Source organism: Petaurus breviceps, unplaced genomic scaffold (assembly GCF_028583685.1).
Source record: "Petaurus breviceps papuanus isolate PSGF00001 unplaced genomic scaffold, PetGlider_PUasm1.0 186, whole genome shotgun sequence".
Lineage (NCBI taxonomy): Eukaryota > Metazoa > Chordata > Mammalia > Diprotodontia > Petauridae > Petaurus > Petaurus breviceps.
In genome coordinates, this window is record NW_027185798.1 from 20,620,650 (window position 1) to 20,633,990 (window position 13,341).

The 13,341-nt window shown below is 41.6% G+C and overlaps 1 protein-coding gene across 3 annotated transcripts in view; it reads right to left on the reverse strand.

Annotated features, from left to right (window-relative positions):
• Nucleotides 1-13,341, reverse strand: part of NSRP1 (nuclear speckle splicing regulatory protein 1) — a 63,113-nt gene extending 49,772 nt beyond the window's left edge. For all 3 annotated transcript variants that reach the window (XR_011168652.1, XM_069089739.1, XM_069089738.1), the window contains exons 1-2: nt 13,235-13,341; nt 10,796-10,886 (exon numbers count right to left, since the gene is read on the reverse strand). Coding sequence is in view for 2 of the 3 variants with exons in the window: in XM_069089739.1 (XP_068945840.1) it covers nt 10,796-10,886; nt 13,235-13,251 (108 nt within the window). In the remaining variant the exon portion in view is untranslated. The remainder of the gene's footprint in view (nt 1-10,795; nt 10,887-13,234) is intronic.

Genomic DNA, 13,341 nt, shown 5'->3' on the forward strand with positions numbered 1-13,341 from the left:
ATCTCTTGTGCTTAGTGGACTATAAATTCAATATAAATCTAGTCTGAAGTGACAGTGGAAAAGAGGTATGTTGTTGTTTGAGGACACACCAAATGAAGTGTGATGTCCAGAAGGAGCCACTCATGAGCCTCCAGTTCCAGGAAGGTTACAGGGGAGCACATCCAGGAGGGAACTCAGAAGATGCTCTAGGAGGGGTCCCAACAGTGCAGCCCTGGGAAGTCTCATAAAGGATGCTGCTCTACATGGGGCTGGAGTTCCCAAGGCACGGCATCAAAGGGCTTTGGTATCTCAAGGTCAAAGACAGCCTGGTCCCTGGCAACCTTTTGGGGGTCCCTCCTCTCTGGCCCACCTGGGCCATCTAAGGCTCCTGCAGTCAGGGGTTAGAGGACTCTTACCTCTGTGATTCCTAAGGAATCGTGGACAAGGAAGGGACTTCCTGGAGCTGTCACATATTGGAACAAACTCCTCTTAACTTGCTCTAGATTAAACCAAAATTTCTGGAATAATGGCTCTCAAAGTGTGTGATCTCAGATGCATAGCATGAAAGATGTTGGAAAAAACTGTGCTAAAACCTGAATATACTCGAGTCATGGGCTGTTAGAGCTGGATAGGGCCCTGAAAGTCATCTAGTCCACCCCTTCCTTTTATAGATTACAGAATGAGTCTTTTGGCAGTAGCAGGAGCTTTGGTCTCTGTGTCAGTTATCAGAAGTGGGTGTTGTCATTAGGTTTGACCAATCTTAGGAAGTTTGCCTCAGGGTCTCAGGGCCCATGAAAATCTCTAAGGGGGTCCACAGGGTCAGAAAAATTTTCATAATACAAAGACACCTTAATTTCTCATATGGTAAATGTTAATAGCTATAATCCACACAAAAGCTCTTGAGGGGGGAAGTACTCAATAATTTTTAAGAGTGTGAAGAGGTTCTGAGACCAAAATATTTTGAGTACTGCTGTTTCGGAGCTTAGTCTAGAACCAATTAACCTCTCAGGATGCTGATTTTTGTCCAGGCATATAAACTACTTTAATGACTCAATAACCTAGTTAATATGGGATTTATAAGGCCAAGGTTACCCATGGTTTTTATCCCTGTTATCCCAGCTAGATGTCTTTGAGTCACGAATGGAATTTAACAAAAGAGTAAACTGAAGCAGATCTCCAAGCAAAATAACTTTTATTAGCAGGGGCATGCCACCTGTCAATAATTAGGTCAATGGCTCGCCTCCATTTACACCAAAGACCCCAGCAAGAAAGCAATTCCCCTTACACAGGTTTTTTGGTGTACAGAACGAATGGCAATATGAATGGCCACAGAGCTGAGACACAGGTATCTGTACATGACTGGCTGGAAATCTGGCAATGGGGGCTAGCAATGACCCCCCCCCCACTTCTTCCCTCATGAGACTAAGAAGTGCACATTAGTTAAGACCAGGTGCGACAGAGCAGAGCAGACTTTTGGACAGCAAACCAGATATCCTTGAAAAATAGCTTGGTGGAGTAGAAATATCAGACCCAACTCCCTTCCTTTCACACACATTCCCCAAGGTTAGCAAAATTCCTCAAGGCAAGAAAAGCTGAATTTTTAAACTTAACCCATTACAAGCCAGCTGAACTCTGAACTAAGTTCAGAGACAAAGAACTATGACTTAAGTAGTTACAGGACAAAAGCATATAAGACAAAATCAATTAATTATAAATAGCACCAATAAGAAAAATGGCACAGGATCGATCTTAACCTTCTACCTCATAAATCCCTCCCATAGGTCTCAAGAACCCCGTGAAAGATCAACAGCGCTGCCACGGGAAACACTCCTTTCACACTGAGGATGTTCTGACGGTCGGTCAGTACCAGTAAATACGTCAGGAGCTGCTGGCAAAGCCCTCCTGAATGTTAACACAATGACTTTTAAGAACAGGACTCACAATGATTTTTAATGCCTTAACCATAAATTTCTGACCCCTTTAGCTATACATTCCAAATGAATGTGTGAGCTACAGCACCCTCTGCTGGATGAAGAGAAGAAAATTCTGAGCTTAAACTTGTGTTCTGAAATTAGGAGGTTGCCTTTTCAAAACTAATTAATAAACCATCTCTTCATGTGCACCCCAATTTTAGTGTAGTCTATAAACACTAATTTAACTACTATTCTAGATGTGAGGTCCCTATGGGAAATACTTAGACAACAAGCTGACACACTCCAAGAAAAACTAAATCCTGTTTAGACATTCTTGCTCCTCCCTCTCCCTCTTAGACAAGGAAGGTAAAGCAAAATGGAAGGTTGGTTCGGAGCATCTCCTTGGAGAGGTAGATAAGAAAATTGACAGTTTCCTGGTGTGCCCAATGGCATCAAGAAACATTATTTCTTGGCAAACTTGGTCATCTCGAACTGCAGTGTTCTGGATGAGTATAGGCCAAAAGACTGACACAAAATCAATAGCAGTTGACTGAACACAATCTATTGCAGGAGATAAAGAGGGACAAAAATGCTGTGAAGAACTTGTCTCCCAATCAAGTCACAAGTATACCTTGATACCTGGTGAGACTGCGCAAGACAATGAGTTGCTGGAAAATATGGTTCAGGATCAGGAAATGAAAAAGGTCAAAGACCTGTAGACTTCTCAGACACCTACATATTTTCAGTCAACAAGCATTTATTAAGTAATTTACTATATGTCAGACAGTGGGTTAGGTCTGGAGAGTCAAGGACCAAAAAAGTGACATAATTCCTGCCCGCAAGAAGCTTACATTCTACTGGGGGGGCAGCATCATCATGAATAACATCAGTAATAAGTTAGTAGTTATACAGTGTCTACTTTGTGTTAAGCCTTTATAAAGATTATCTCATTTAATCCTCACAACAACCCTAGGAGGTAGGTACTATTATTATCTCGACTTTACAGATAAGGAAACTGAGGCAAAGGTGAAGTGACTTGTCCAGGGCCACACAGCTGCAAGTGTCTGAATACAGATTTGAACTCAGGTCTTCCTGACACCAAGTCCAGAGCTCTGGGTATTTCACACACAGTTGCCTGACATGTTCACAGATAAACAAATACAGGATACCTACAAAACAAACATATAGAGATCTGCAGGCAACGAGGGAGAAGGAGACTAACAACTAGAGGAATCCAGGCCTCCTGAAAGAGGCCTCATGGAGGATGCTAGGAACTCCCAGGGACAAAGGCAATGAGGGGCAGAATTCCAGGCAAGGGAGGCAGAGATGCAGATAAAACTTCTTGTACAAAAAATCATAGGGAGCTGCTCTCTTCATGAAGTTTGCCAGGAGGTTCTGCACAAACCGAAGACCAAACAATATCATGAAAAATTAAAAGGACTATATCTTAAGGGAGAGGAAATGACTTGCTATTGACGTGGGATCATTTTCAAATAACCTGTGTACTGTGGAAAGGTCAAAACCAATACCAAATGGGAAGAGAATGAGGAGAAGATACCACATGCAACACCTGCTAAGAGGGCTTAAGTAAAAGGAAAAACAAACTCCAGTCACTGTTATGACAATTTTCTATGGAAATCTTAACTAAGGCAAAGCAAAGCAATCACTACACTGAGGAGGCTAAAAAGTCCAGAAATAGCCTTAAGCACTAAAACTCCGATATCCTTGCCAAGCTAAGGAACAAGGCAAACCAAAATGAACAAAGTTCGGTATGTGAAGCCATTTCAAAACAGAAGATGGACAGAAGATTCCAGAGGAAGTTGTAAGCTTATGAGCAGTCATTTCATCAAACTGGGAAAAGTAAAGAAGGGGATCAGAGAAAGCTGGAAGCAAACGTGGAGGTTTGCTAGTCTAATTTCTAATAGAAACTGGGGACAAGGAAGTTAAGTGCCTTGCCCAAAATCACACAAATAGTCAAGGACAAAGATAGAAAAAAGGAATTGTAGAAAAGCTAGTCATGAGACCCAACTAAATCAGATTGTCTCAAATGCATTTATAGATGATGCTCAAAGGATGGTAAGAAAAAGAAGTCAATAGAGGTAACCAGCAAACACCAGCCACCTGGATGACAGATCTACAGACAGCATGTGCCCTCTGACCACAGAAGGCCTACCTGAGGTGCTCAAGGCCTTCCCTGTGGAATGAGAGGCTCTCAGGGAGGGATCAGGCTGGCCCTACTGCCTCCTGCTCTCTTATGTGGTCTGCCTCTCTTCTCTCCTGACCATGACCTTCTCTGGTCATATCCTACAGGGCTATAGTTCTCTAGAAGGCGCTGCAGCTGCTCCCTAAATGATACACACTGTAACTCTGAAGCTATAGAGTCACGGTCTGGACATCTAGTCCCACTGGAGGAAGGCTGACATTAATGAGAGGTCTTTGCTTCTAAGAAAAGTTCAGGATCATTAAAAAATTTTGGAATGCTCCAAAGGCAATCCAGCCCACTGGTCTCCTGTTTGATTCTGAGCTAAATTCACTGGCCATCTGCAGAGTCTTTTTAAGTTCTGATCAAAATGATGGATGAGCTCTGTAGGTTCTGACCCATCTAAATGCATGGCACAGTCAAAACAAGACATTCTTCATCCACTTGATTTTTCCTCTGTGGATAACTAGGCTAAAATCTTTCAGGAGCTTATGAATCTCATCCAAGAGACTTGCAATGTTTTGAGGCTTGATGCAAACAAGCACAAAACCAGAAGAATCTAGAGGACCTTATCATCTCTACATAGCTGTGGACAACATAAGTCTTGAACAAAACTTGTCCATGGAATTTTATGGAAAAGGATGGTGGAAGTTTATGAGCAATATGACCTCACAAGAGAAAAGCAACAGATAGTAAAGCCAATTCAAAGGATTTTTTTATTTGTTTATTTTTAGTTTCCAACATTCATTTCCACAAGATTTTAAGTTATAAATTTTCTGTCTTTCCCCTACCCCCCACCCCAAAATAGAGAGCCTACTGAACACCCCTTCCCCCAATCTGCTCTCTTATATCCTCCCTCACCCCCCCCCAACTTTCTAGTAGAGCAAGATGGATTTCTATACCCCAGTACCTATATATCTTATTTCCCAGTTGCATGTAAAACACAATTTTTTTTTTTAAAGCAATCAGGGTTAAGTAACTTGCTCAAGGTTACATGGCCAGTTATTTCTGGGTGTGGTGCTGAGTATCTGAGCCCGGATTTGATCCCCAGGTTATCCCGACACTGGAGCCGGTGTTCTTACTCACTGAGCCATCTGGCCGCCCCTAAGCAATTGGGGTTAAGTAACTTGCTCAAGGTTACACGGCCAGGTGTTTCTGGGTGGGTGCTAAGTGTTTGAGCCTGGATTCGATCCCCAGGTTATCCCGACACTGGAGCTGGTGTTCTTACTCGCTGTGCTACCTGGCTTCCCCACAATGCTTTTCTTTAAACATTTGTTTTTAAAACTTTTGAGTTCCAGATTCTTTCCCTTCTTCCCTCCTCACCCACCCCCACTGGGAACATAAGCAATTAAATATAGGTTGTACATGTGTAATTATGCAAAACGTTTCCATGGTAGATATATTGTGAAAAACTAACTATATTTCCCTCAATCTTATCCTGCCCCCCCACTTATTCTATTTTTTACTTTGACCCTGTCACTTTTCAAATGTATGTGCTTCTAACTAACCTCTCCCCCAATCTGCCCTCCCTTCTATCATTCCCCCTCTAATTCCCTTCCCCCCTACTTCCTGTAGGGTAAGATACCCAATTGAGTGTTATGTTATTCCCCCCTTAAGCCAAATTCAATAAGAGTAAGGTTGACCCATTCCCTTCCACCTTTCTGTTCTTGCCCTAAATTATAACAGTTTTCTCTTGCCTCTTTTTTATATGAGATAATTTATCCTATTCTATCTCTCCCTTTCTCCTTCTCTCATTATATTCCTCTCTCACCTTTTAATTTTATTTTTTAGATATCACTACTTCTTATTCAAATGATCCTGTGCCCTCTGTGTATACATATACACACACTCACATATGTATTTATACATATATACCCTCCTATATATACATATGTATATACATATATGTATGTATACATATATACACATATTCCCTTCAGCTATCCTCATACTGAAAAAAGTCTCATGAGTTACAATTATCACTACAATTCCATGTAAGAATGTAAATAGTTCAACTTTAATAAGTTCCTTATGATTTCTTTTTCCCGTTTACCTCCTCATACTTCTCTTGCTCCTTGTATTTGAAAGTCAAATTTTCTGTTCAGCTCTGGCTTTTTCATCAAGAATGCTTGAAAGTCCTCTATTTCATTGAATGATCATATTTTCCCCTGAAGCATTATACTCAGTTTTGCTGGGTGGGTGATTCTTGGTTTTAATCCTAGCTCCTTTGACTTCCGGAATATCATATTCCAAGCCCTTCAATCCCTTAATGTAGAAGCTGCTAGGTCTTGTGTTATCCTGATTGTGTTTCCACAATACTCAAATTGTTTCTTCCTGACTGCTTGTAGTATTTTCTCCTTGACCTGGGAACACTGGAATTTGGCTATAATATTCCTTGGAATTTTCTTTTGGGGATCTTTTTCAAGAGGTGATCAGTGAAATCTTTCAATTTCTATTTTGCCCTCTCGTTCTAGAATGTCAGGGCAATTTTGCTTGATAATTTCTTGAAACATGGTGTCTAGGCTCTTTTTTTGATCATGGCTTTCAGGTAGTCCAATAATTTTTAAGTTATCTTTCCTGGATCTACTTTCCAGGTCAGTGGTTTTTCCAGTGAGATATTTCACATTGCCTTCTATTCTTTCATTTGTTTGGATCTGTTTTATAGTATCTTGATTTCTCATAAAGTAGCTTCCATTTGCTCCAATCTAATTTTGAAGGAATTATTCTCTTCAGTGAGTTTTTGAAACTCCTTTTCCATCTGGCAAATTCATCTTTTTAAGGCATTCTTCTTCTCACTAGCTTTATGGGCCTCTTTTGCCATTTGAGTTAGTCTATTTTTTAAGGTATTATTTTCTTCAGTATTTTTTGAGTCTCCTTTAGCAGGTTGTTGACTTGTTTTTCATAATTTTCTTGAATCATTCTCATTTCTCTTCCCAATTTTTCTTCCACTTATCTTACTTGATTTTCAAAATCCTTCATGAGCTCCTCCATGGCCTGTAACCAATACATATTTTCCTTGGGAGCTTTTGATGTAGGAGTTTTAACTTCTTCTGGTTCCATGTTTTGATCCTTTTTGTCCCCCAAAAAAGGATTCTATGATCTGATTGTGCTTCCTCTGCTTGCTCATCTTGCCAGCCAATTACTTGACTTTTGAGCTCTTTGCCATGGTAGAACTCTGCTTCCAGAGTGGAGAGAGCTGTGTCCCAAATCACTGGGGTTTTCACAAATACTGTCAGAGGTCTGAGGAAGGCACCCTCTCTATAAACACCCCAAGTTCTGGCACACTGGCATTTCTCACCCCAGGACCACCACCCAAGACCACGATCCAGATCCAAGAAGGTCAAAGCAAGAGCAATTATCCTCTGAATGGTTGCTTGGTCCCCTCTATGATCTGCAGGCCATCCGCCACCTCACTCTTCCGTCACCCAGTTCCAACAGAGTTTTCCACTGATCTTTTACTTTCTCTTTGGTGTGGAGAAGTCTGGAAACTGCCACAGCTGCTGGTGCTTCACTCTCCTGAAGTCTGCTCTGACTGGTCTGGGCTGCTGGTTGGGGCTGTCCCAGGTCCGGGCCTGTGTGGCTCACATGGGCCTTCGCTTTGCTTCCAGCTCAGTATAATAGACCTTTTCTGTCGGCCTGTCAGGCTGCCTTCAGAAGGAGATTTATTTCTCTCTGTCACTTTGTGGGTTCTACAGCTCTAAAATTTGTTTAGAGTCATATTTTACAGGTATTGGAGGTAGTTGGGGCAGGAGTTCATGCAATTTCCTGCTTCTATTCTGCCATTTTAGCTGCCAATTCAAAGTTGGAAAGCCAGTTTTTAAAAAATCTGGTAAAATGCACACAGAGCAGAGCACCAGCCCTGGAGTCAGGAGGACCTGAGTTCAAATCCAGCCTCAGATACTTAACACAAAAACTAGCTGTGTGACCTTGGGCAAGTCACTCAACCCCAATTTCCCTCCAAAAAGCAAAACAAAAAACAAAAAAATCTGGTAAAATTCCCAATTAAGCAAAATTGTCTCAAAGTAATTTAAGGAAGAAACTAGAAAGATGACAACAAATGGATGAAAGATGTAAAAGATCTGTAAAAATATGTAATACTAAATGCTCTTCACCATCAAGGACAGTAGAAATAATACTACTCTTGGTTTCTTAGTATCACAATCCTAGGAGTACCTTTACTAGATGTAGAAAGGGCACTAAAGAGAATGGTGATGAGAAAGGCAGCTGGACTAGACAAGAATGCACAGAGAAAGAGCCATGCTGGAAGTAAAACTACTGAGGGCATCACAGGAACAAGTCTTAAGATATCTTAAGGAAGGAGATGAAGGTGTGAGAAATAAAATCTTGTGTTTTATTAATAACACTCCCTCCTCACCCAAAGCACTGAGAGACTATCTCTTAACTTAGATTTCTTGAGAATCATCTACATAAAATTTTTGTGAGAATAAACTGCACATATATTAAGGGTACCTTTGATGAGGGTAGTAATAGGAAACAGCTGGTTTTAGCAAACAACATTCCACAGTAGGTAATTTTATCAAGATATAACTGACAAATTCAAAGGATAAGATCCCATTGTGCTTACTGGTTGTGATTTGGTAGAGTAAGGTTCTCTCCCCTTTAATAAAATGTCTCCTATGCATACATCAAAATTATATAAGATTTCTTGAAAGACAAGAGAAATTACTTTGATTCTGATCATTAATATCAGGCAAAGCCCAAAAGATGGAGATGTAAGCTTGTCAAAGATGTTCACCCTTGACTTGCAAGATATAAAGCACATAGTATAAGCCTTTACCACATGACTACATATAGAAGACATCTAAGTTCAACTCTGAAGCACTGAGAAAAAAGAGGACATGCTAAATGTCTGGGAACAATAATGGATGATATTACAAAAAACATTGTTTAGGAGGACAGTAAGAACTACCAACCCATGCCTACTTCCTCATCTCTATAAAATTTTCATGATGATGACGTACTTTTTTTAAATGAAAAAGAGAAAGGAACAAACAAGCAGATGTAAAAAATACTGCCTTCTCTTCAACTTAATACAACTTTACACTTTCAAGTGACTGAAATACAAGAGGCTACTGGACAAGTTTGATGATTATTTAAAAGCATTTGCCAATAGCACAAAGTGAGCCATAACTGCTCTCTTCCTAAATCTTCCTGGCATATTGTGATCAGGAGATTCCTTGATGGATGCAAACACTGAGGGAACTGTTGTTCCCGGATACTCTGATTTCTTATGTTACACAAGGAATAAAACAGTAATGGTGTGTGCCTCTCTCTGGCATGGAGGACGTCCTGCACAGAAAACTGTGTAGAAAAGGAATACTCCTTGTGCACTGTGAGGTATCCAAGTGATCAGGTTTTCAGGAAACATCCCTGTGCAGGCACAAAGCCCCAGAATACTGAGAGGGACCATTCAGTGAAATCCATACTCAAGCACATGACGTCCAGAAAAGAAGAAAGAAGAAACTCTTCTATACTTAAGATGTTTCAGCTTATTGCTGTTGTTCAGTCCTTTCCAGTTGTGTCCAACTCTCCATGACCCCATTTGGGGTTTTCTTGGTAAAGATACTGGAGCGGCTTGCCATTTCCTTCTCTAGCTCATTTTACAGATAAGGAAACTGGGGCAAGCAGGGTGAAATGACTTTCCCAGGGTCACAAGTTAGTGTCTGAGACAGAATTTGAACTCAGGTCTTCCTGACTCCAAGTCCTGGGGCTCTAACCAATTCACCACCTACTATTGCCCTGCACCAACTTACTGGGGAACAAAGGCAACCAGATAGATTTATGTAGTAATTACCCATGATGTGAATGATAGCAATGAAGAGACATCATTCATCTACTCGACAAGAACCTGTGAGACCGATGATTACAAAAGATTCTACAACAATTCTAGAAACAGGCAAAAATAATGAGACAATTATCAGATAAGCCTCAAGCATGAGTTTTTGTTCCTACTGTGAACTAAGGTTTCAGAAAATACATAGTTTTGGTTGGTGAAAAGAAAGTGGCTGTTAATAGACTTTTACCATCTGTCCACTAACAAAGATAACATAATTCTATATCACCTTCTAACTATGCAATCAAATTCAGCCAAAACCAAAGTACCCAAAGGTAAAAATGAGAATCAAATAACTCACATCAAGTGCACTGCAAACCTCAAAGCAATAAAAATGCAAAACATCAGCATTCATTATTGAAATTATTTTCCTGAAAAATAATTTCTAAATGACAATCTGCCAGATCTACTCAAGGATTAGATCCTTTGCTATTTAGGATGACCTCTAATCAGATGCTTGGTCTCTTTATAAGAATTTTCAAATAAGTCATTCTCTCTAAAGAAAGCTTGCTTTCAAGTTTGTAATTTTTTTATAAAAAAAAAACCTAAAATTTCTAATTTTGAAACAAATCATGTAGACTACAGCTGTTTCATTTGGAAAAAAAAAAATAAAGTTGAATCTACCACCACAAATAGCCTGACTTAAACCCAGGTCTCTTAGTTCGGAGGTCAGTTTTCAGCTGCTACACTGTGCTGCCTCAGAATGCAAATATAAATTATAATTCATCCTGGCTCAATTTCACTTTTGTATCACTATTGCTAACAGTCAACTCTACAGCCAAAGTTAAAAAAAAAATTCTGCTGTGCACTCAATTGATAAAAGTAGGAAAAAGATACCAAAATCCCTACCTCCTCATCAGAGTCATCTCCAAATACTGACGGCTTCTGCAAAACAGGTTTCTGCAACAGCTGTGCTTTCTTTGGAAAAAAGAGTCCATATCTGCAGAAACAAAATGGAAACCACACCCGTGAAGAGCTTATCAAATATTTTAAAATGTAATCACAACCTCTTGTAACCTCAGAGGAAAACGTAAAGAACTGCACCCTTCCTGTTGGACTTGGCTTTGTCACATGAATACATACTAAAACACAACAGAATGTTTCTGGAAGCTTATTCCAAATGTTTTTTTATTTTAATTTGCCACATGAGATTTCATTGAGGCAGCATGAGAGAATCCTTAAGAGTCAGAAAGATATGAGTTCAAATCCTCCCTGAGATTGTATGACTCTTGTTATGAGATTGTATGAGCTGTATGACTCTTGGCAAGTCCATGTGCCTCCTTTCTGAGCCTCAGTTTCCTCATCTGTAAAAGGAGTTTAGAAACTCCATGGCCTCTGATATTCTTTCAAGCTCTAACTACATGACCGTATGATGATAAGAACTCCCTGACATGATTACTTCACATCCTGTAGGACTCAGAGCCATTTTCAAATGCCTTAACTCTTTGAAGAAATGGTTATCCAAAATTGTGTTCTTCCACCTCATCGCCAGAAACAAATTGTACCTCCAGTAGAACATAAGCCCCTTGACGGCAAAGACCATCTCACTGATGAATTTATATTCCCTATGTCTACCCCTGTACCTGGCACATAGCAGGTGTTTAATCCCTTTTTTAAAAATTGATTCTATTTTAGTAGAAAGTAAAATTAATCAATTTCAAGGGAAGCCTAGCAAGTGATCCCATGACATTATTTTTGGGGGGGGGTTGGGAGGTCCAAACCTGTGATTCCATAGGCAACATAGGGAGAAGTCCCTCTCCCAATAAAGATCAAGGAAGCCCTGAGAGGTTAACTGATTTCCCCAGAATGACAGGACCATTAAGAGTGAGAAATGGATAGTTTAAACCTTCTGACTCTGGAGTCACTTCTCTGCCCAATAATCAGCGCTAGTCCCCCATGCCAGCAGCTTACCAGTCAAAGGAAGAGGACTTTTTGCATGGGTATATACACATACAGAAAACACTGGGTAGTTTTCCTCATCTGCAAAGTGAGAGATCTGGACTAGGTGGCTGCTGAGGCCGTGTCCAGCCCTCCATCTATGAGTCAGATTCTTCTTCAGAGGTCGGGGCACCCAGCTCTCCTGCTAAGCAGATGCCTCATCTGCACACCCTCGTGGGGAGCCCCCCACCCCCTCGCCCAGCCCACCATAAAAAAGGGCACTCTGGCTTTGGGCAGAGGACCCCCTGCTGAAATCCTCTCTCAGGTGGGACCTGTGTAACCTTGGGTAAGTCACTCACTCCCGAAACTAAGCTTCCTCCTTTTTAAACGAAGGAGGCAAGGCTCTCCCAGCTCCAGAATTGGAGGACTAAGCCATCAAACCTCCCCAGCAGAGCTTCTTAACGCGGGGGCTACGAACTTGTTCTAATATTTCGATAACCGTATCTCCTTGTAATTTGTTTGCCTTTTGTTTTATTTAAATATATCCCGTGTACTTTTTAAATGCATTTAAAAGCATGATTGTAAGAGGGGCTTCGTGCCAGAGTCCACGATACGAGAAGCTTAAAGCTAAAAATTATTCACATTTTTTGGCAATCTAGTCAAGCCCACGGACCCCTCCTCGGGACACTTTTAAATGCATAAAATGAAACTATGTAATATAACGATGCTGACAATAGCCAGGATTTATGCGGCTGGGTTTTAACCTCTTTTGTGTTTTATATCATAAAATCATTTTATATTATTGTTTTAACTCATGACGTTTAAATTATATTTTTTCTCATTTGAGCCTCACAACAGCCTTGGGTCCTATTATTATCCCCACTTTACAGGCTTGCCCAGGGTCAGTCCATAAGCGTGGGGTAAGTAAAGGTAAAAGATCGGCCCAGCCCTCGACGAGCTCGGTCTGATGGGGCAGGGAGGGTGTCACCTCGCCAGGGAGTTTGGGAGAATTCGAACTCAAGTCTTCCGGCCTTCAAATCCTGCGCTCTACCCATCTTACCACCCACGTCATTCTTACAGAGAGTGGCCAAGGAAAACAAGGGGCAGGGAACACGAACCTAGCTTTCTTTCCCGATTAAGTTCACGAACCCCCTGATTTCTCTTCACAGACAGAAAGAGACCCCCCCCACCACCACCCCAGGAGTCGAGGCGCCTCAACGCCCCCAAACTGAGCAGCCCCGCCCCCACTGTGATGCGGCGAGGGGAGTCTCCGCTCCTCCCCGCTCGGGCCCGGGGCTGCTCCCAGCTCCGTCCCCCGGGTCCCCGAGGCCCCCCCCCAGAGGCCCCCTCCTGTCACCTTCCGACCCCCGCAGGCCGGACCCCAGCCCCAGCTCCCTCCGCACTCACTACCTGCGCGGGGCCGCCATCTTGCTCTGGCCTACGCTCGACGCCGTCGCGGGAGAGTAAAACTATCACCGACGTAAACGCCGGCGTCCGCAGATTCGACACCGCGCCCG